This window comes from Oncorhynchus gorbuscha, linkage group LG15 (genome assembly GCF_021184085.1).
Source record: "Oncorhynchus gorbuscha isolate QuinsamMale2020 ecotype Even-year linkage group LG15, OgorEven_v1.0, whole genome shotgun sequence".
NCBI lineage: Eukaryota > Metazoa > Chordata > Actinopteri > Salmoniformes > Salmonidae > Oncorhynchus > Oncorhynchus gorbuscha.
This window is the reverse complement of record NC_060187.1, coordinates 57,339,325-57,361,843: the sequence shown is the minus strand read 5'-3', so window position 1 is coordinate 57,361,843 and position 22,519 is coordinate 57,339,325. Positions and strand designations below refer to the sequence as shown.

Sequence of the window (22,519 nt, the reverse complement as noted above, 5' to 3'; positions counted from 1 at the left end):
ATTATCAACGAATGTTTTTACGTTTTATTCTGGTTTCAATTCAGATTTTGTTTCTGTTATTTCGTGATGAGACTGGATTTTATAGCTATTTTAGGAGGGTTTTATGATAGACCATTTTGTAGCTTTGGATAAGATTCCATGAAGGGATTCAATGCTTTCCTCCTCCCCCATCCCCCTCTCCTCGTGGCTTTGTCTGCCATTCACCATCCTCCTATCACTCCATTTCCACCACACACTCTTCCTGGCTGTCTCTGAACAAACTGGGAAACAAACTCGCAACTAAAACAACAGGTAACCAAAACCACCACTTTTACATTGAGTGACATTACCATACCAATGTCAACAGCATCACCCGTGGTCTCCAGTGAGATCTAGCACCGTCCTCTATCTTTCTTAAGACTTGGTCAAAACAATCTCCCTAACCACTGGCGCAAGGTCAGATCTAGAATGTTTGACCTGTCAGATACTCTGTTCCTACATCTGTGTTAAGAGGCAACTTCTACCACAATCCTTTTCCAATGCAGAGACATATTGGGAGAGCAGTGACTCACTGTAGCAACAACCCAGATTTTAATAATATTTATACTTGTGGTAATAATTAATTGATGTGAATTAATTGTTATTCCAGAGACTACTTTTTTGCCTTATTGCTACCAAATGTACAAAGGAAAAGAGAAATGGAAAAAAAATAATTTTAAATAAACTTTTTGTAATGTTCATTAAAATGCTGGATTTTAAAAACCAAAGAGGTCTGTGTGTGTCAGTGGTGTGTAGTACTTTAAAGTATTTTTACTTAAGTTTTTGGGGGTGTATGTACTTTACTATTTATATTTGACTACTTTTACTTCACTACATTCCTAAAGAAAATAATGTACTTTTTACTCCATACATTTTCCCTGACACCCAAAAGTACTCATTACATGTTGAGTGCTTAGTAGCACAGGAAAACGGTCCAATTTACACACTTATCAAGAGAACACACATGGGAATCCCTATTGCCTCTGATTTGAGGAGTGTTAGTGTACCCCTGGCTGTCTACATGCTTTATATTAGGGAATTTTAAATTATTTGTACTTTTGATACTTAAGTATATTTTAGCAGTGCATTTACTTTTGTTACTTATATTTAGAACCAAATACTTTTCGACTTACTCCAGTATTTTACTGGGTGACTAACTTGAGTGACTTTCTATTAAGGTATCTACTTTTACTCTATAACAATTGGGTACTTTTTCCACCACTTGTGTACACGCTGTCTGGTAGACGGGGTGCTATGACGTCATTTTGCAGTCAGGGCGGGGAAAGGTAGTGACTGTTAAGAAAGCGTGCCCCCAGCTTTGTCAGACAAAATAATAATTATGTTGCGCCAAAATGAGTAATATCACGCGTTGTCCCAGACACACTCATAGAGAATTCAATAAACTGAGAACAACGCGATTTGGCAGGGAGAATTGGAGCTGAGAGAGAGAACGCAGTGTGGGCGGGTTAAGAAACACGGAGAGGGAGGGGACGTCAGCGTTACATTCCCATCGTTTTTGCCCCTTCATGCGACGTCTGCCGAAAACAAGGACATCGGTATTGAGATACTATCCGTTCGTATCAGTCTTGCATTAAACTGAAGCGTGCACATTTGAGCATATTCAATAGATCTGTATATGAAATTCCGTTACCTGCGCTTTAGATATTTTTGAGTCGGAGGATAGCTGAGCTGCAGAGGCGCGGATGCTACGAGGGTAGCGTTGGGTACCACAACACCTCACACTCAGCACGGTAATGTGAAATTGACAGCGGCTTTCTTCTGTTTTTGATTGTAACCAGCATCTATGTCTAAAACAATATTTTTAAGGGTCCAAATATAGATCTGCTGGTGTATGTTGCCAATTGATGCACCTATCCATCAATATGGGCAATACAATCGATTAGTTATTGTCGCATGTCTGCATCACCTCTGTGTAGCCTTGGAACAACCTGTGCTACCTATTAATTTTGAGCAGAATATATATTGTACGGACCTCTACACAGTCTCATTCAAGTTTTTTGTTTTGATTGAATATATAGGCATAGGCCTAGATAGGCGTCGATTTTACGCATGGCAGTGAATGGTAGACTGTGTGGTATCGTGATGCCAATAACGGCTCAAATACCCCATGGAATCATTTTGAATACTGTTGTCAATTAACTGGCACGGACACCAAACCCTTAACCCACCCACACAGGCAAGTGAGTAGGTGTGTGTGCATAGGCAGCATATTGGCCTGTATAACCTATAACATCACTGTGTAATTTACCATCTCAAAATGAATGCAGCATAACTGGACACTACTAGGCTATTTATTACAGTTCACTTCAACTCTACCATGACCTGGGCCCATGTCGTTTTACTGTGCTTTTGCTATTATGCATTATTCCTCTGTATTCTGTATGACGTGAAAGTATAGCGCCGGAAGATTCCGTTGGCTTAATGTATTAGGATATTTACCGATGTGTGTTTGTCTGTCCCGTCCTGTCCTGTCTATGTTCTCTACACCTCAGTCCATCTTCCAGTGCTGATCGGTTGAATGTGTCAAGCTCATTCTGAGGCTGGCCGAGTGTCTGCAGGTTTTCACTCCTCCCTTGTACTTAGTTGATTAATTAAGGTCACCGATTAGTTAGGAACTCGCATCACCTGGTGGTCTAGGTCTTAATTGGACACAAATTGAAAGGAGAAACCAAAAACCAGCACACTCGGCCCTCCATGGAATGAGTTTGACACCCCTGGTTTAATGCATGTACTGTATTCCTCTTCCCTCCCTTCTACCTTTCCTTTCCTCCCTCAGATGGACAGAATGAGTTTTCTCTCCTTTCTCCTCCTTTGCTTGACTTCGGTTGCCAATGGCAACAAAGGTCAGTTTCCTTTCCTTTTGACTGTTTAATTGTACCGCTGAAATATTTTTTCTTTCTTTCTATTGCCATGGGAGCACACATACCTGTAGTCACGCTCAAGGCCAGGGCCCTTTTGTCACTGTCCCCTGAACTCTAGAGGGAATTCAATCATATACCCACTCACTGTGCTCCAAGTCATAATATATTAAATGATGTCTGTAATTTATGATTGCATACACATCACCATTATAGAGTGTTGTCCTTCATGGAGCCTGCATTTTGATCAATGTGGTGATGATGCTATATGTGTATGTGATTCCTTGTGTAATTGATAGCATGACTTTCAAAGGAGGATCAATCTTCATCTCTCAGATAAATCACCGCCGATAGCCATGGCTCTTGATTTACCAACGTTGTTCCAATGATTATCATGCTGGAGACTTGAAGTGAAACTGGAATGGTCCGAGTGGGGCGAGGAACGTCAGAGAGGGCGAGGGAGGAGAGGAGGAAGGGTGTGACGTTGAAAGACAGGAAGACACAAGTGGAGAGAAGGGAGTGACGCTGAAAGACAGGAGGACACAAGTGGAGAGGAGGGAGTGACGCTGAAAGACAGGAAGCCACAAGTGGAGAGGAGAGAAGGGGAGCAAAAAGGAGTCGCTCCAAGGGAAGGGACACAGAGACACCGCATGTGTGAGAGAGGAACCGACAGATAGTTAGGAAGGGTGGGTGGGGTGAGGAAGAGAGAGAAATGGCATGTGGAATCAAGTGACGGCGTGAAATAAAGAGTGAGAGCGGTAGAAGTGTGTGAGAGAAGGGCAGAGAACGAGGGGATGTTGTGTGGAGAGAGAGAGAAAGTGGCAGAGAGAGGAAGAGTGCCAGAGATGGAAAGAGATGTCTCTCAATCTGTAATCCTGGGTGTAATCCATGGCCCTGATGTTCAGATTTAATGCTGTATTGCAGAGAGAGAGAAATAGGGAAGGAGGGGATGGGAAAGAGAGACAGGCAGGGAGAGAGGGTTAGAGATAAATGACAAAAAGAGGGACAGAGCAAAAGCTTGAGGACAGGTGGTGTTCGTATCAGATTAACCATTGAGGATGGTGAATACTAGCCTGGGCATCACTCACTAGCCTGGGCATGACTCACCAGTCTGGTCACACGACCAAAGGGGTATACTACAATGCAAGATGAAGGTGTTAACTTGGCTGAATATTCAGAAAAAACTTTTTCATTTTTAGAAAGATAAGCTTGAAATGGGCATGGTCTAATTGACTCAACAAACAAACATACATCCCACTGGGAAAAAAAACTGGATGAATCAACGTTGTTTCCATGTCATTTCAACAACAAAAAAGGTGGCAAAACTGATTGGATTAGGGAAAAAGTAATCAACGTAAGGGAATTTCCCATTTTTTTAATCAAATTTTTAACCTAAATCCAATGATATGGTGAAATATTTGGTTTATTTCACATTGAATTAATGTTAGTTGACAACTTAACCAAATGTACATAAAAACTAGACTGTGAGCTGATGTCTTTGCCAAGTAGGATATCTACAGTTCATTCGGAAATTAATCAGACCCCTTGACTTTTTCCACATTTTGATACGTTACGGCCTTATTCAAAAATGTATTTAATATTTTTTTCTCATCAATCTACTCACGATACCTCATAATGACAAAGCGAAAACAGGTTTTTAGACATTTTTGCTAATTTATTAAAAACAAAAAACAGAAATACCTGTTTCAGACCCTTTGCTATGAGACTCGAAATTGAGCTCAGGTGCATTCTGTTTCCATTGATCATCCTTGAGATGTTTTTACAACTTGAGTGGAGTCAACTTGTGGTTAATTCAATTGATTAGACATGATTTGGAAAGACACACACCTGTCTATACAAGGTCACACAGTTGACTCTGCATGTCAGAGCAAAAACCAAGCCATGAGGTTGAAGGAATTGTCCGTAGAGCTCAGAGACAGGATTGTGTCAAGCATTGAAGGTCCCCAAGAACACAGTGGCCTCCATCATTCTTAAATAGAAGAAGTTTGGAAACACCAAGACTCTTCCTAGAGCTGGCTGCCCGGCCAAACTGAGCAATCGGGGGAGAAGGGCCTTGGTCAGGGAGGTGATCAAGAACCCGGTGGTCACTCTGGCAGAGCTCCAGAGTTGCTCTGTGGAGATGGGAGAACCTTCCAGAACGACAACCGTCCCTGCAGCCCTCCACCAATCAGGCCTTAACGGTAGAGTGGCCAGACAGAAGCCACTCCTCTGTAGAACTCTTATCTCACGTTGATTCTGACCAGACTGCCATTTTAATTGTTATAATTTGCCAGAGTGTTTTTAATGTTGAAACGGCAGAGCAGTTGCTACACAACATGTCCCGTGGCTCTGTCATTGCTGTCTGAGTCTAACATCATAATTTCAGGGTCTAGTGAGGGAGACATGTCTAAAATAAAAGCCCCCAGGCTTTTGTTTTGGTCTTTGATTATTTGAGTGTAAAATCGTCACCGTTCCAGCTTGTTAGCTCAGCCTTTGATTGATATGAGTGAACATTCTGGAGAGAAATGAAATATTAATTGGCAATTAGAGGGTGGATTCACAGCAAACTTTCCCTCTTTAATTTGGATGTCCATGTTTGCCAGTGAGTGAAGTGTGCCTGTGGGCAGGCTGCTTGGGCTTCTGATTGATATGTGCAATATACTTCTCCCTGTGTGATAAGGTGAAATCGGCCTAGGTGTAATTATGTTGCCAACTGACGCAAGGTGTGGAGTGACACTTGACGGGTCTGTTAGGGGGCAGGGGTGGGGTTTGAGTGTGCATTTCTATGTGTCCGTGTCTTTATTTGTCTGTATGTGTATCTGCGGACACACACACACACACACACACACACACACACACACACACACACACACACACACACACACACACACACACACACACGCACACACACACACACACACACACACACGCACACACGCACACACACACACACACACGTCCTCCCATGTAAAGGGGTGTTACAAATACCCATGTTTTTCCCCCCTTCTGATTGCTCCATTTAACCCAAGCCTCCTTTTGTCTCCTGTGTTGCCGTTCAGCCAATAAGCACAAGCCATGGATCGAGACGGAGTACCAGGGTATCGTCATGGAGAATGACAACACCGTTCTTCTCAACCCACCACTGTTCGCCCTGGATAAAGATGCTCCACTGCACTATGCGGGTACAGTACAGGCATGGTTAGAATGATCGGGGGCACTTGGCAGTCCTCTAACAAATCAGGACTCCCCCATATAACAATAAGCATTATAAAATATTAGCATTGAAAGTATGGTAGCAATGTATTTTACGGGACACATATTACCGGGGTGTTTACTAATTAACACCGAGTTTGGAACATATTTGCTATTGATTACAATGGCCACGGTTAGTTCACTATCTCACTGGGCTATTGAAAACCGAGTCCCACAATACCCCTACAGTGAGTAAGCATTTTGCAGAGGGGAAATTGTTAGAGATGTTTCTTATGGTATGCCGCCCTACAATTAGAATGGACAGAGTCAAATGGTAATTACACAATAATAACCAATGAAGCGCCATTATTTGTGCCAGAAAGTTCAGTAAATTCCAGGTAAATAAAGCGCTACCCAAAGGATTTTGCTGGGCACTCCCATAAGCATGACAAATATTAACATGGAAAATAATCATGTCTGTCCAGTCCTCTATTTTTAGGGCCGCCCCAATAGTCTGTGTAAATCTATTCCTGGGTGCTACACTGGTCCTCCACAGCCAAGTGAAATTCAATTATTTGTATTCATTGGGAACATTATATGCCCTGTGCTCACAGAAATCATTATGGTACACATTTCCCAACTGGGACAATAAAGTGATTGATTGGATCATGTAACATCACATGGGGTTCATTGAAATAGATCACTGAATTTCATTTGTTATTTTCTTAGCCATTGAAGACTCTCTTTGAGTAAATCCGTCAATGTAAATCATCAAAATGTAAGCCTACTCGGTCCTTGAGATGCACAGAGAGTCACTAGAAGTTAAATTGTCACTAAAAGGAGTTGTCCCTTTTTATCTCCTTCCCCCTCTCTCTCTCCTCCAGGTGAGATCTGTGGCTTCCGGGTGCACAATGGGCCCACGGGATCCAGTTCAGTACAGTTTGAGGCGGTGGTTCTGGACCGCTCGACAGGGGAGGGCCTGGTCCGCTCTAAAGAGCCCCTGGACTGTGAGAGCCAGCGGGAGCACAGCTTCACCATCCAGGCCTATGACTGTGGAGAGGGCCCCGATGGAGCCAACAGCAAGAAGTCCCACAAGTGAGATACACTACATTACCCTGAAGGACAAATAGGTTTAATGGACAGGGTTGTTGTCAGAGGTATGCATGCTGGTTTTGGTAGTTTGGAGAATGATTAACCCTTGGGTATTTGTCAATGCTGTGCTTGATCAATACATTACTATATTACAATGCAGTTATGTATGTATTGACCTCTCTTCCTTCATCTTTATCATGCTCTTTACTTTTCTCATATTTCTCTTTCTCTCTCTTTCAGGGCTACGGTGCATGTACGTGTGAATGACGTAAACGAGTTCTCCCCAGTGTTCGTGGAGCGTCGCTATGAGGCCTCCGTCCCAGAAGGCCGTCTGTTCGACCGCATCGTGCGCGTCGAGGCCCTCGACGCAGACTGCTCCCCGCAGTACAGCCAGATCTGCTTCTACGACATCATCACCCCCAGTGTTCCCTTTGTCATCGATAACGATGGTGAGAACTACAGCTATGACAATTGAGCTGGGCTTTACATTAGTTTTCCACAAATAAATGAGGGTCTGCCTCGTCTTTACCAGAGCCATTTAGAAAATGTTTATCTAAATATATGGCTCTGATCTTTAAAATGTCTTTATTTGATTCGTATACTATAAAAGTGAATATAATGTGTGAGTTGACATCTTGTCCCCAATGAAAACAGCAGTTAGCATGGTGATGACTACCAATCTGTAAAAATACGAGTTCATTTCCATGTTCTGTTTCGGCTGTCTCCAGCTGGTCTTGTTGCTATGTACATTGCTAGAGAATGATCTAAGCCATGTCCAAGTATCTTGCTCACCCACATTGCAGTTTATATGCTATAGTATTCCTTTTGTACTGCAATGAATAGATTTGCAGCGTGTTTTTGCTGTAAGAAACCCCGGTTGACTCCCGCCTTCACAGGTAGATAGTCCTAGCTTTCAGAAGAACATTCATGTGCGTAGGTAGTAGTTGTGTAAGCAAAGCTACCGCATCAACACTGCTAGGGTAGGTTTCTTTGAACAGAGCCCAGAGGACAATCGGTTCCGGGGGTTAGGCCTTAGTCTAGTGTTTCTGTTGATCTTGTAGGCATGCTTCCTCTGAGGAGAAGGCTTTGATTTCAGTCTGCAAGACTCCCATTGACGGGCTACTGGTGGGAGATCGATAGCGGGCATTTTGTAATATGACAACGGCATAGGGGGAGGCAGATTTTTCTCAGGAGTCAGGTTTTTACCGTGACTTTGCACAATTGGCAGTGACTGGGGAGGAGGTTCCAGGGGATGAGAAGTTCCTTTAATATATGGGTCAGGCTGCTGGGCCCAGATGAAGCACAGAGACTTTTTGTTTCAGCCCTGGCGGTTTATATGCCCTAGTATTGTCACGGTCTCTCTCACTCTCTCCCCCCTTCTCTCTCGCTCTCTCTTTCTCTTTCATCCCTCCCTTTTGCCCCGTCTTTCTTTCTCCCCTGTCTCTCATTGTCTGGCGCCTGTCGTGCAGGTTCTGCCAACCATATCTTTGTGACATTCTCTCTTCGACTCTAGATATACTGTGAGAAGAAAGTGTCTTTATTCATTCATATCGTTTTCTCTTCTCTCTCCCTCCCCTGTCGTTGCCTTTTTCCATTTGAATATACTCCACTGAACAGTTTTGGTGTGTCTGAGAGTGTGTGTACGAGAGTGCGTATTTTTCATGCTGTGCTTTTGAGTAAGTGAGTGAATGACTGTTTGTATTGTACTGTACATAACTCTCTCCCCTTCCCTCTCCTCCCATCTCCTAGGTAACATTAAGAACACCGAGCCATTGGATTCGAAGCGCCAGCGTGTCCACACCTTCTGGGTGACAGCGTTTGACTGTGGCAAGAACCGTGCTCAGGCCGACGCCCAGGTCGTCGTCACGGTCAAACCGTCCTGCAAACCCGGCTGGATCGGTAATCAATACACTAAACCCATCACTCCCCTCATTATTCATGACTTCTTCATCTACCTCCTCAGTGGTAGTGTGGAATGGAGATATTCCCTATATAGTGCACTACTTTTGGACAGAACCGTTTGGCCCGTGGTCAAAAGTAATGCACTACAGTATATAGAGAATAGGGTGTAATTTGGGACTACATTAGTGTCTGAAATGATACTGTAGCATATAGAATGGACGTTGATGGTTTGTATTTTGCAGACTTCAATTGAGAAAATGGTGATTACGAAAGATGATAATGCTACGTGATATCTCAATTGGTGTGAATGGTCGAGGGACACAACTTACCTTTGCCTTTAGAGCATAATTATCATAACATGAATGACTTAACACATCATTTTTGTACAGTGCTTTCGGAAAGAATTCAGACCCCTTAACTTTTCCCACATTGTTACGTTACACCCTTATTCTAAAATGGATTAAATTGTTTTTTTTCCCCTCACCAATCTACACACAATACCCCATAATGACATAGCAAAAATAGTTTTACAAAAAAATGCTAAACTGAAATATCACAGTTACGTTTAAGTATTCAGACTCTTTACTCAGTACTTTATTGAAGCACCTTTGGAAGCAATTACAGCCTGGAGTCTTCTTAGCAGTGGCGATTTTAGCATGTAAATCTTGGTGTGGCAAACTCCCCCAAAATTGTTTAAATGAATGGGGCATACACTACCGTTCAAAAGTTTGGTGTCACTTAGAAATGTTTTTGAAAGAAAAGCACATTTCTGTCCATTAAAATAACATCAAATTGATCAGAAATACAGTGTAGACATTGTTAATGTTGTAAATGACTATTGTAGCTGGAAACTGATGATTTTTAATGGAATATCTACATAGGCGTACAGAGGCCCATTATCAGCAACCATCACTCATGTGTTCCAAAGGCACGTTGTGTTAGCTAATCCAAGTTTATCATTTTATAAAGCTAATTTATCATTAGAAAACCCTTTTGCAATTATGTTAGCACAGCTGAAAACTGTTATTCTGATTAAAGAAGCAATAAAACTGGCCTTTAGACTAGTTGAGTATCTGGAGCATCAGCATTTGCGAGTTCGATTACAGGCTCAAAATGGCCAGAAACAAAGACCTTTCTTCTGAAACCTGTCAGTCTATTCTTGTTCTGAGAAATGAAGTCTATTCCATGCGAGAAATTGCCAAGAAACTGAAGATCTCGTACAACACTGTGTACTACTCCCTTCACAGAACAGCGCAAACTGGCTCTAACCAGAATAGAAAGAGGACTCCGGTGCACAAATGAGCAAGAGGACAAGTACATTAGAGTGTCTAGTTTGAGAAACAGATGACTCACAAGTCCTCAACTGGCAGCTTCAATAAATAGTACCCGCAAAACCCCAGTCTCAACATCAATATTGAAAAGGTAACTCCAGGATGCTGGCCTTCTGTGCTCACTTGAACAGGAAGGTGGGGCAGCAGTCCTTCTGGTTGGCAAATTCTGTCATCAAACTTTATCATCAAAGTCTTGCATTCTCTGGTGCTTTCTACACCTGCATTGCTTGCTGTTTGGGGTTTTAGGCTGGGTTTCTGTACAGCACTTTGAGATATCAGCTGATGTACGAAGGGCTATATAAATACATTTGATTTGATTTCAAGACAACTGGAAACTCTGGGAGAAAAAGAAGGTCGAATCATGACGTCAGTGATTTTTAGGTCCGAGCTCTAGAAAAAGGCCCGAATTCCCGACTTGCAAATTCTGAATTGATTGACCGTTCAAAATGTATTTTCCCAGTCAGAGCTATTTTTTTCAAGAGATCCCAGTTGTCTTGAACTCACTGAAGATGTTTTGATTGACAGCATGGCCAATGTATTCAACCTTTTCTGTCTCATGGTGTTGCATGTGAATGTTCATCCTTTTAAGCTTGGAAAAGAGACCATTAAACCCAGACTTGGACCACACACCCACTCCACTGAATAGCAGGCTAGTGATTGCTTTGTAATGCTTGCAGTTAACCACTGATTCCTTCCAAACCACTCATTGTTGAATTTGCAATTTCCAAGTTATGTTTACTTCCAATGACAGATGAGCACCGATACGTTTTACCTATAATTTCTCTTCATATGACAAGGATTGAAAAGAATTTGCCTGTAGATTGTCGACTTGATTCAGGAAGATGACTGCTTGTCTAACTTGCTAGCTAAGATTATTGAAAGTATGATGTTAACATGATCAGTCCAATCAAAGCTACGGTAGATATAACATGATTTGACATCTGTGGCCAATGACCTTGTGCCTTCTTGGATGGACACTTCTAATGTAAATCTATTAGCAGCACCCAGAGGGCTTGAATGGTCAAGCTCTGCCATAGATTTTGTGGTAACGTAGTGTCCCCATGAGTGACAGAACACTGAGCCAATCACGGCGCAACTAGAAAACATTACCAACCCCTACGCTCTGTACTTTTCCGCTAGCTGCACCACCACCAGAGAAAGCACTGAGCTCGTCTGAAACACCTGCATTTTGGAGCTGCCTTACTCAAAATGTGGAAAAGCTCAAGGGGCCTGAATACTTTCTGAATGCACTGTATTTTGGTGGGTTTATTTTCTTTGTTGGTTTTCAGGTTGGTCGAAGCGGGTGGAGTATACCCCCGGGTCAGGCAGCATTCCCCTGTTCCCCAGTTTGCACCTGGAGACCTGTGAAGAGACTGTGTGGAACATCCAGGCCACCGTAGAGCTGCAGACTGGCCATATTGGGAAGGGCTGTGACAGGGACAGCTACTCAGACCGATCAGTGCGCAGACTCTGTGGTGAGTGCTGCTTGAGTCTGGGCTATTCATGATGGATTCAATCTTTGGGAGAATAATTTGTGACTATCCGAAGATTGAAATGGAGCATGCTCAAGCCACATAGGTTTTAGCCCTATTTGCCACATAAGCATAAAAATACCTTGCATTTATGGTGTGTGCATAAATTAAATGAAGTAATGCAGTCATGCATTTCGGGAGAGTACAGGCCCTGATATTCATTGAGCTCACAATATCCGCTTTTTATTTTATATATTTTTTTATTTTACCTTCATTTATACAGGTTTTTCCCATTGAGAACATCTTAGAGAAACTTAGTCCAATAGCAGCAGGGGGAACAACGTTTCAGACAAAACAACTTACATACACTAACACAATATTAAACAAAACTATAAACACACATACAGTACAACATTTACATTTTACGTTAAAAACTCGGAAGTCTTAACTAAAAACAGCTGTCCTAAAGACAATTACACTCTTCTATGATATATACATCGATCAAGTGTTTAAACTCCACCAACGAACCTAGATCATCAAATGTTTTAATGTTTAGGAGGGAATTCCAGGACCACGGAGCTGAGTAACGAAAACTATTTCTACCATGACCTGTTCTAATTTTTGGTTCTGTTAGAAGCAAATGAGAATGAGACCGGATTGATATTTATTTACCGACCTGCTAAAAAAAACAGAGATAAAATGGCATTTTACCCAATATGGCCTTAGAAATCAGTGTATACCAGTGTTTAAGCTTACGCAAGGTAAATGACTACCAGCCAACAGCTCTAGAGATCGCAATGATGTATTAGATGTTTTTGATTTGTAATGAACCTGAGGGCTCTATGATACACTGAATCAAGTTCTCTCAGGGTTGTGGTTGAGGCCTGCATATATACAGTCTAAGTCGGAAGTTTACATACACCTTAGCCAAATACATTTAAACTCAGTTTTTCACAATTCCTGGCATTTAAGCCTAGTAAAAATGCCCTGTCTTAGGTCAGTTAGGATCACCACTTTATTTTAAGAATGTGAAATGTTAGAATAGTAGAGAGAATGATTTATTTAAGCTTTTATTTATTTCATCACATTCCCAGTGGGTCAGAAGTTTACATAAACTCAATTAGTATTTGGTAGCATTGCCTTTAAATTGTTTAACCTGGGTCAAATGTTTTGGGTAGTCTTCCACAAGCTTCCCACAATAAATTGGGTGAATTTTCAACTCCTGACAGAGCTGGGCCTCCTTGCTCGCACACGCTTTTTCAGCTCTGCCCACAAATTTTCTATAGGCTTGAGGTCAGGGCTTTGTGATGGCCACTCCAATACCTTGACTTTGTTGTCCTTAAGCCATTTTGCCACAACTTTGGAAGTATGCATGGGGTCATTGTCCATTTGGAAGACCCACTTGTGACCAAGCTTTAACTTCCTGACTGATGTTTTGAGATGTTGCTTCAATATATCCACATAATTTTCCTTCCTCGTGATGCCATCCATTTTGTGAAGTGCACGGTCCCTCCTGCAGCAAAGCACCTCCACAACATGATGCTGCCACCCCCGTGCTTCACGGGATGGTATGGTTTGGCTTGCAAGCCTCCCCCTTTTTCCTCCAAACATAACGATGGTCATTACGGCCAAACAGTTCTATTTTTGCTTCCTTGCTGAGCGGCCTTTCAGGTTATGTCGATATAGGACTTGTTTTTTACTGTGGATATAGATACTTTTGCACCTGTTTCCTCCAGCATCTTCACAAGGTCCTTTGCGGTTGTTCTGGGATTGATTTACACTTTTTTCACCAAAGTAAAAAGGAGACAGGTGTTTGCAAATTTCTCCCAAGGATGAACCAGACTTGTGGAGGTCTACAATTATTTTATGAGGTCTTGGCTGATTTCTTTAGATTTTCCCATGATGTCAAGCAAAGAGGTTCTGAGTTTGAAAGTAGGCCTTGAAATACATCCACAGGTACACCTCCAATTGACTCAAATTATGTCAATTAGCCTATCAGAAGCTTCTAAAGCCATGACATCATTTTCTGGAATTTTCCAAGCTGTTTAAAGGCACTCTAAACTTCTGAACCACTGGAATTGTTGTTAAGTGAATTATAAGTGAAATAATCTGTCTGTAAACAATTGTTGGAAAAATTACTTGTCACAAAATAGACATACTGACAAACTTGCCAAAACTATCGTTTGTTAACATGAAATTTGTTCAGTGGTTCTAAAACAAGTTTTAATGACTCCAACCTAATTGTATGTAAACTTCTGACTTCAACTGTATATCATCACTAAAATCTAAAACCGCCAGTAATGTACATCGTACCAGCTCCATCCTGCCCTCCAAAGAAAAACAAGCCTTATGTCGGTAATAAAAACCTTCTCAAGTTCTTTACATGCACTGTGAAGCTCAGCTTATCATCAACCCACACACCCAAATGTCTGTACACTTTAACTTGCTCTATAGTATGTCCAGCCAATGTAGAAATGACATGATTAGTAACATGCCTGGCATTTAAAAATAGCATGCATTTTGTTTTACCCGAATTTAGAACCAGCTTTAAATCATATAGATTCTATTGTATGATGTTAAATCATCTTTGGGCATTTTCAAAAGCTAAAAATTAACTACTACCTTTTGAATAAAGAATATTATCATCTGCATAAAAATTAACATCCACTGTTTCCTATAAGATCCCCAATGTTGTTGATATACAAAATGAACAACAGTGGGCCCAAAATAGAACCTTGTGGAACACCTGAGCACACCTCTATGGACTCAGATTTACAACTATCCACCATTACACATTGTGTACGATTTGATAGGTAATTTATAAACCAATCTAGAACATTTTAACCTTTGCACTAACACAGCATGGTCCACAGTTTCAAAAGCCTTCGACAAATCAATAAAGACAGACACACAATGTTACTTCTTATCAAGAGCACAGTGGATGTCATTTAAAACCTTCAAAGTTGCCGAAACAGTGCTGTGGCCAGACCTAAAACCTGATTGCATTCCATGTATGATGTTGTTTTCTTGGAAGTAGGCCTTTAGCTGCCTACTAAGGACTCCAGTACCTTTGATGGTACAGACAATTTTGATATGGGTCAATAGTTGTCAAGTAGCGAAGGATCTCCACCTTTCAGGAGAGGCAGTACAAAAGCAGATTTCCATAACTTGGGGATTTCCTTAACATCAAGCGTGATGTTAAAAATACAAGTTAAGGGGGAACAATGATGTCTGTAGCTCGGTGAAGGAAGGGGGGGGGTCTAGTTCATCAGGGCCAGGGGATTTTTTTCCATCAATTTCTTTCAGGGCTTTACACACCTCTTAAAAGAGAAGGATGAAAAGGAGAACCCAGTGAAGGAGTACACAGGGGTGTCAGGTACATTTTTAGGGGGCTCAATTATACCTTTGACCTTTTCAAATAAACTGCCTGCATCTGAAGAAAAAAAATGCTGATTCAAGGCTTTCAGAATGGAGGTTCTCGTTACAATCTACCAACAATTGTTTGGGAAGCTGTGTATCTTTTTTGCACTCCAAAGCTTACTTGCCAAAATTTGGATGGATCATTTAAAATATGTGAAGTAGATTTCAGGTAGTGGTCTGCTTTCAATTTACGGATCATAGCCACACCCATATCTCTAAGACGTTTAAAAGCCATCCAATCATCTGCCAAACCAGTCCCTCTTGCTTTAGCCCACATAGCATTTCATTCTCTTATGATTTAGTAAATTCCTTAGCAAACCAAGGGTTCTCTCTGCCCTTAGTCCTGATTTTGTTAAAGGGGCCTATTGCATACATCCTGGAATGCATTGTGGAAGTAAGAAAAGGCTAGTTCAACATCAGGGATTAATTCCATTCTATTCCATTCAATGCTACATCATGTAAAAAACCTTGAATATCAAACCGCTTCCAGTTTCTTTTCATGATGACACGCAGAGATTTCTTAGGGATTTTACCATCTCTCACACAGGCAATAGCACAGTGATTACTTATGTCATTTGCAAATATACCAGAAGCATTAAAACGATGAGGAGTATTGGTTACGGTCAAATTTCAGAGGATATTTTATATTCAACCTAGTTACACTGTTGAAAATCTGAGTGAGATTATAAATATTGCATATAATTTTGAGTTGATCAGAGCTAGATGTTAACCAGTCCTGATTCAGATCACCCATCAGGACAAACTCAGAATTGACATTCTGTGATAACAATTCAAAAATACAATCCAGAGAGCCAAGCTTACATTTAATGAGTCCAAAAGTCAGCTCTTTAAGGCATTAACGTGTTTAGAGTAAGTAAGCAGAGTAATGCAGCAACATTGGAGTGATTCAAAAGCGGTTTTGAACTCCCAACCTGAAACAAGCACATTAACCACAGACAGTCCCAAAAGAGTGAATGCTTCTAAGGCCGTTACCAAGTCTAGGGTTGTACAGTATGTCATTCGTGATTTCACTCCTGTCTCACCAGGTGCTGTGAGAGGTGAAGTGGATTTACTCCCGCCCCCATCCCCAGCAGCCAATTGGACCTCAGCCTTGCCCACCCTCCCTTCTTCTGATTCGTCCCTGGTGTTCTCCTTCAATGGCTCCACCCATGTTGCTGTGGTACCCGACTCCGTTGCCGCGGCCGTATCCGGAGACCATTTCACCCTCCAGCTGTGGATGCGAAGGGGTGGGATCAACACCCAGCCTCCGACTAATCAGGCCAGAGGAAACCGCAGGGAGGAGGAGACTATCGTCTGCAGTACCGTCAAGAATGGTCAGTCAAATGGTCAGTCACAACTGTCAGTTAAAGTAAAAATACTTGAAAGCACTACTTAAGTAGTTTTTTGCTTTTTGTTTTCATTTATATTTTTTACTACTTGTACTTTTACTTCACTTACATTCCTAAAGAAAATAATGTATTTTTACTCCATACATTTTTCCTGACACCCAAAAGTATTCATTACATTTTTAATGCTTAGCAGGGCAGGAAAATGGCCCAATTCACACACTTATCAAGAGAACATCTCTACTCATTCCTACTGCCGCTGATCTGGCGGACTGACTAAACACATGCTTCGTTTGCAAATTATGTCTGAGTGTTGGCATGCGCCCCTGGCTATCCGTAAAAAAAACAAAAACACAAAAAATTGTGCCGTTTGGTTAATATAAGCAATTTGAAATTATTTGTACTTTTACTTTTGATACTTAAGTATATATTTGCAATTATATTTCCTTTTGATACTTAAGTATATTTAAAAGCAAATACTTTAAGACATTTACTCAAGTAGTAGTTTACTGGGTGACTCACTTTTACTTTAGTCATTTTCTATGAAGGTATCTTTACTTTTACTCAAGTATGACTATTGGGTACTTTTTCCAACGCTATGTACCAGTCAGAAGTTTGGACACACCTACTCATTCAAGGGGTTTTCTTTATTTTTTTACTATTTTCTACATTGTAGAATAGTAGTGAAGACATCAAAACTATGAAATAACACATATGGAATCATGTAGTAGCCCCCCAAAATTGTTAAACAAATCAACATATATTTGAGATTCTTCAAAGTAGCCACCCTTTGCCTTGAGGACAGCTTTGCACACTCTTGGCATTCTCTCAACCAGCTTCATGAGGAATGCTTTTCCAACCGCCTTGAAGTAGTCCCCACCAATGCTGAGCACTTGTTGGCTGCTTTTTTTATATGTATATTTTTTTCACTTTTATTTAACCAGGTAGCCTAGTTGAGAACAAGTTCTCATTTGCAACTGCGACCTGGCCAAGATAAAGCGTAGCAATTCGAGACATACAACAACACAGAGTTACACATGGAATAAACAAAATATACAGTCAATAATACAGTAGAACAAAAGAAAACAAAAAGTATATATACAGTGAGTGCAAATGATGTATGTTAAGGAAATAAATAGGCCATGGTGGTGAAGTAATGGGCGCTGCCATGGTGACCAGTGAGCCGATACAAGGCGGGGCTTTACCTAACAGAGACTTGTAGATAACCTGTAGCCAGTGGGCTTGGCGACGAGTATGAAGCGAGGGCCAACCAACGAGAGCGCACAGGTCGCAATGGTGGGTAGTGCATGGGGCCCCGGTGACAAAACGGATGGCACTGTGATAGACCGCATCCAGTCTGTTGAGCAGAGTGCTGGAGGACATTTTACAGATGACATCACCAAAGTCGAGGATCGGTAGGATGGTCAGTCCCACGAGGGCATGCTTGGCAGCATGGGTGAAGGACACCCCGTTGCGATATAGGAAGTCGACTCCAGATTCAATTTTGGATTGGAGATGCTTAATGTGAGTCTGGAAGGAGAGCCCACAGTCCAACCAGACACAGTCCAACCAGACACTACATTCGTAGTTGTCCACGTATTCTAAGTCAGAGCCGTCCAGAGTAGCGATGCTAGACGGGCGAGCAGGTGCGGGCAGTGATCGATTGAATAGCATGCATCCTGTTTCACCTGCGTTCAAGAGCAGTTGGAGGCCACGGAAGGAGATCTGCATGGCATCGAACCTCGTCCGGAGGTTAGTTAACACAGTGTCCAAGGAGGGGCCAGAAGCATACAGAATGGCGTCGTCTGCGCAGAGGTGGACCAGAGAATCACCAGCAGCAAGAGCAACACCACTGATGCACACAGAAAAGAGAGTCGGCCTGAGAATTGAACCCTGTGGCACACCCACAGAGACTGCCAGAGGTCCGGACAATAGGCCCCCCGATCTGACACACCGAACCCCACCAGAGAAGTGGCCTGTAAACCAGGCGAGGCAATCATTTGAGAAACCAAGGCTGTCGAGTCTGCCAATAAGAATGTTGTGATTGACATAGTCGAAAGCCTTGGCCAGGTCGATGAATACGGCTGCACAGTAATGTCTCCCACCGATGGTGGCCACGATGCCGTTCAGAACCTTGAGCGTGGCTGAAGTGCACCCACGACCAGCTCCGAAACCAGACCGCACAGCGGAGAAGGCATGGTGGGACCCGAAATGGTCAACAATCTGCTCGTTAACTTGGCCCTCGAAGACCCTAGAAAGACAGGGTAGGACAGACACAGGTCTGCAGCAGCTTGGGTCCAGATTGTTCTGGGTTCAGAAGAGGGGGATGACCGCGGCAGCTTTCCAATCTTTGGGAATCTCAGACGACACGAAAGAGAGGCCGAACAGGCCAGTAATAGGGGTTGCAACGATTTCGGCAGATCATTTTAGAAAGAGAGGGTCCAGATTGCCTAGCCCGGCTGATTTGTAGGGATCCAGATTCTGTAGCTCTTTCAGAACATCAGCTATCTGGATTTGGGTAAAGGAGAAATGGTGGGTGCTTTGGCGGGTTGCTGTGGAGGGTGCCGGGCAGTTGACCGGGGTAGGGGCAGCCATGTGGAAAGCATGGCCAGCCGTAGAGAAATGCCCATTGAAATTCTCAATTAACACTGTTATCGGTGGTGACAGTGTTTCCTAGCCTCAGAGCAGTGGGCAGCTGGGAGGAGGTGCTCTTATTCTCCATGGACTTTACAGTGTCCCAGAACTTTTTTGAGTTCGTACTACAGGATGAAAATTTCTGTTTGAAAAAGCTTGCCTTTCGCTTTTCTAACTGCCTCTGTATATTTGTTCCTAATTTCCCTGAAAAGTTGTATTTCACGGGGGCTATTCAATGCCAATGCAGAACGCCACAGGATGTTTTTGTGCTGGTCAAGGGCAGACTGGTCTGGAGTGAACCAAGGACTATATCTATTCCTAGTTCTACATTTTTGAGAGGGGCATGCTTATTTAAGATGGCGAGGAAGGCACTTTTAAAGAATAGCCAGGCATCATCTACTGACGGGATGAGGTCAATATCATTCCAGGATACCCCGGCCAGGTCGATAAGAAAGGCCTGCTCGCAGAAGTGTTTCAGTGATGAGGGGCGGTCGTTTGGTCGCAGACCCATTACGGATGCAGGCAATGAGGCAGTGATCGCCGAGATCTTGATTGAAAAAAGCAGAGGTGCATTTGGAGGGCGAATTAGTTAGGATGACATCTATGAGGGTTGTACCTGGTAGGCTCATCAACAATCCGTGTGGGATTGAGGGCATCAAGCCCAGTCTGCAGGATGGCCGGGGTGTTAAGCATGTCCCAGTCTAGGCCACCCAGCAGCACGAGCTCAGAAGATAGATGGGGGGCAATCAACCCACACATGGTATCGAGGGCACAGCTGGGGGCAGAGGGACGTCCACAACAAGCGGCAACAGTGAGAGACCTGAAAGGTGAATTTCCAGAAGTTCCTTCAATTTCCTTCACTCTGCGGTCCAACTCATCCCAAACCATCTCAATTGGGTTACGGTCAGGTGATTGTGGAGGCCAGGTCATCTGATGCAGCACTCCATCACTCTCCTTGGTCAATTAGCCCTTTCACAGCCTGAAAGTGTGTTTTGGATCATTGTCCTGTTGAAAAACGAATGATAATCCCACTAAGCCCATACCAGATGGGATGGGTTATCGCTGCATTATGCTGTGGTAGTCATGCTGGTTAAGCATGCCTTGAATTCTAAATACATCACAGACAGTATCACCAGCATAGCACCATCACACCTCCTCCTCCATGCTTCACGGTGGGAACCACACATGCAGAGATCATTCGTTCACCTACTCTGCCTCTCACAAAGACACGGCAGTTGGAACCAAAAATCTAAAATTTGGACTCATCAGAACAAAGGACAGATTTACACCAGTCTAATGTCCATTGCTCGTGTTTCTTGGCCCAAGCAGATTTCCACCGGTCTAATTCATATTCCTCTTCTTCTTATTGGTGTCCTTTAATAGTGGTTTCTTTGCAGCAATGCAACCATTAAAGCCTGATTCACGCAGTCTCCTATGAGATGTGTCTGTTGCTTGAACTCTGAAGTATTTATTTGGGCTGCAGTTTCTGAGGCTGGTAACTGTAATGAACTTATCCTCTGCAGCAGAGGTAACTCTGGATCTTCCTTTCCTGTGGCGGTCCTCACGAGAGCCAGTTTCATCATAGCGCTTGATGGTTTTTTGCGACTGCACTTGAAGAAACTTGAAATCTGACACCTTCATGTCTTAAAGTAATAATGGCCTGTCGTTTCTCTTTCCTTATTTGAGCTGTTCTTGCCATAATATGGACTAGGTCTTTTACCAAATAGGGCGATCTTCTGTATACCACCCCTACCTTGTCACAACACAACTGATTGGCTCAAACGCATTAAGAAGGAAATGAACTTTTAACAAGCCACTCCTGTTAATTGAAATGCATTCCAGGTATCTACTTCATGAAGCTGGTTGAGAGAATGCAAAGCTGTCATCAAGGCAAAGGGTGGCATCTTTGAATAATCACTTTTTTGGTTACTACATGATTCCATATGTGTTATTTCATAGTTTTGATGTCTTCACTATTATTCTACAATGTAGAAAAGAGTAAAAATAAAGAAAACCCCTGGAATGAGTAGGTGTGTCCTACTTCCCACGGCTATGTATACTGTATCTATATGGCTCTGCTTCAGTCTAATTCTATGAAGTCTATGGCGAGGAACTATGAAAATCCTTTTGTTGTGAGATGCACTGCTTGTGTCTCCTATTCCTTCTGCAAGTTTGGTCTCAAATGCTGTTTTCTGTCTACTGACTGCCAGTCTCCTCTCTGTTCCTCAGACGACTCCTTCTCCCACTACTCTCTCTCCGTTCACGGCTGCCGTCTCTCTCTTTTCTACTGGCCCGACGTCTCCGCTGCGCGGCCCGTGAAATTCCTCTGGAAACTGGAGCAGGTACTATGGGAATGCTGCTGGATGAGGGTGGACCAGTTGCTAGTTGGAGCACTATGAGTGAAAGAGCCATTCAAAAAGGCCAATGCTCACTTACTGCCAGTTGCAATTGTATTGATTTATTTTTAAGACGACTGCATTAAGTAGGGTTACAGCCTGATCCCAAGGCAGACTCGCTAGCTACAAGGGAAAGGGAAGACCTAGTCAGTTGCGCAACTGAATGCATTCAACCAAAAATGTGTCTTCCGCGTTTAACCCTACACCTCTGAATCAGAGCGGTGCGGGGCGCTACCTTCATCGACATCGACACCCGGGGAGCAGTTGTTGTGGGGGTTAACCACTTTGCTCAAGGGCAGAACGGCATATTTTTCCACCTTGCCGGCTTGGGGATTCAAACAAGCAACCTTTTGGTTACTGTCGCAATGCTCTAACCGCTAGGCTAGGATATGTTCCTTGGGGGAGTTTGTAGATATGGACAAGAAGCAGGGGGATTGGGAAGAATAGGATTTGGATGAGAGGCAGGGGCAGAGGGGATAAGGGGATGCTGTGATTGTGCGGTTTTGGGAGGAGGTTGGAGGGGGGACTAAGTGTTTTTTGCTCGGGTTACTGGTCGCAGACCACTTAAAATGGGTAGGATTTTAGGGGCCAAGCTGATACAGATAACATTTGGCAAATCCCTCTGTCTCTCTTTAATTCTTTATCTGTCTCTCTTCTGCGACAAGAACTGTTACAGTGCTCAGTCTGGTGTCATGGGTAGTGTTCAGTAGAAACAAAAGGGATAAAACATTTAGAAACATTCTGATATTATATGGGATAAGTTCATGTTCTCCTGTTGTATCTGCTGTGTTCAGCTGTTTCTTGACCTCTGACCCATCGTGTCTCCATGTCCTTCTT

At 42.8% G+C, this 22,519-nt stretch overlaps 1 protein-coding gene across 1 annotated transcript in view; it reads left to right on the top strand.

Moving 5' to 3' along the window:
* Positions 1-1,355: 1,355 nt before the first annotated feature.
* LOC123998216 (calsyntenin-3-like) overlaps positions 1,356-22,519 on the top strand; it is a 39,104-nt gene continuing 17,940 nt past the window's right edge. Inside the window, 9 exon segments of the mRNA XM_046303247.1 lie at positions 1,356-1,769; positions 2,816-2,882; positions 5,957-6,079; positions 6,974-7,184; positions 7,422-7,630; positions 8,931-9,080; positions 11,704-11,889; positions 16,353-16,652; positions 21,516-21,628. Coding sequence (XP_046159203.1) covers positions 2,816-2,882; positions 5,957-6,079; positions 6,974-7,184; positions 7,422-7,630; positions 8,931-9,080; positions 11,704-11,889; positions 16,353-16,652; positions 21,516-21,628 — 1,359 coding nt within the window. The 5' untranslated portion in view covers positions 1,356-1,769.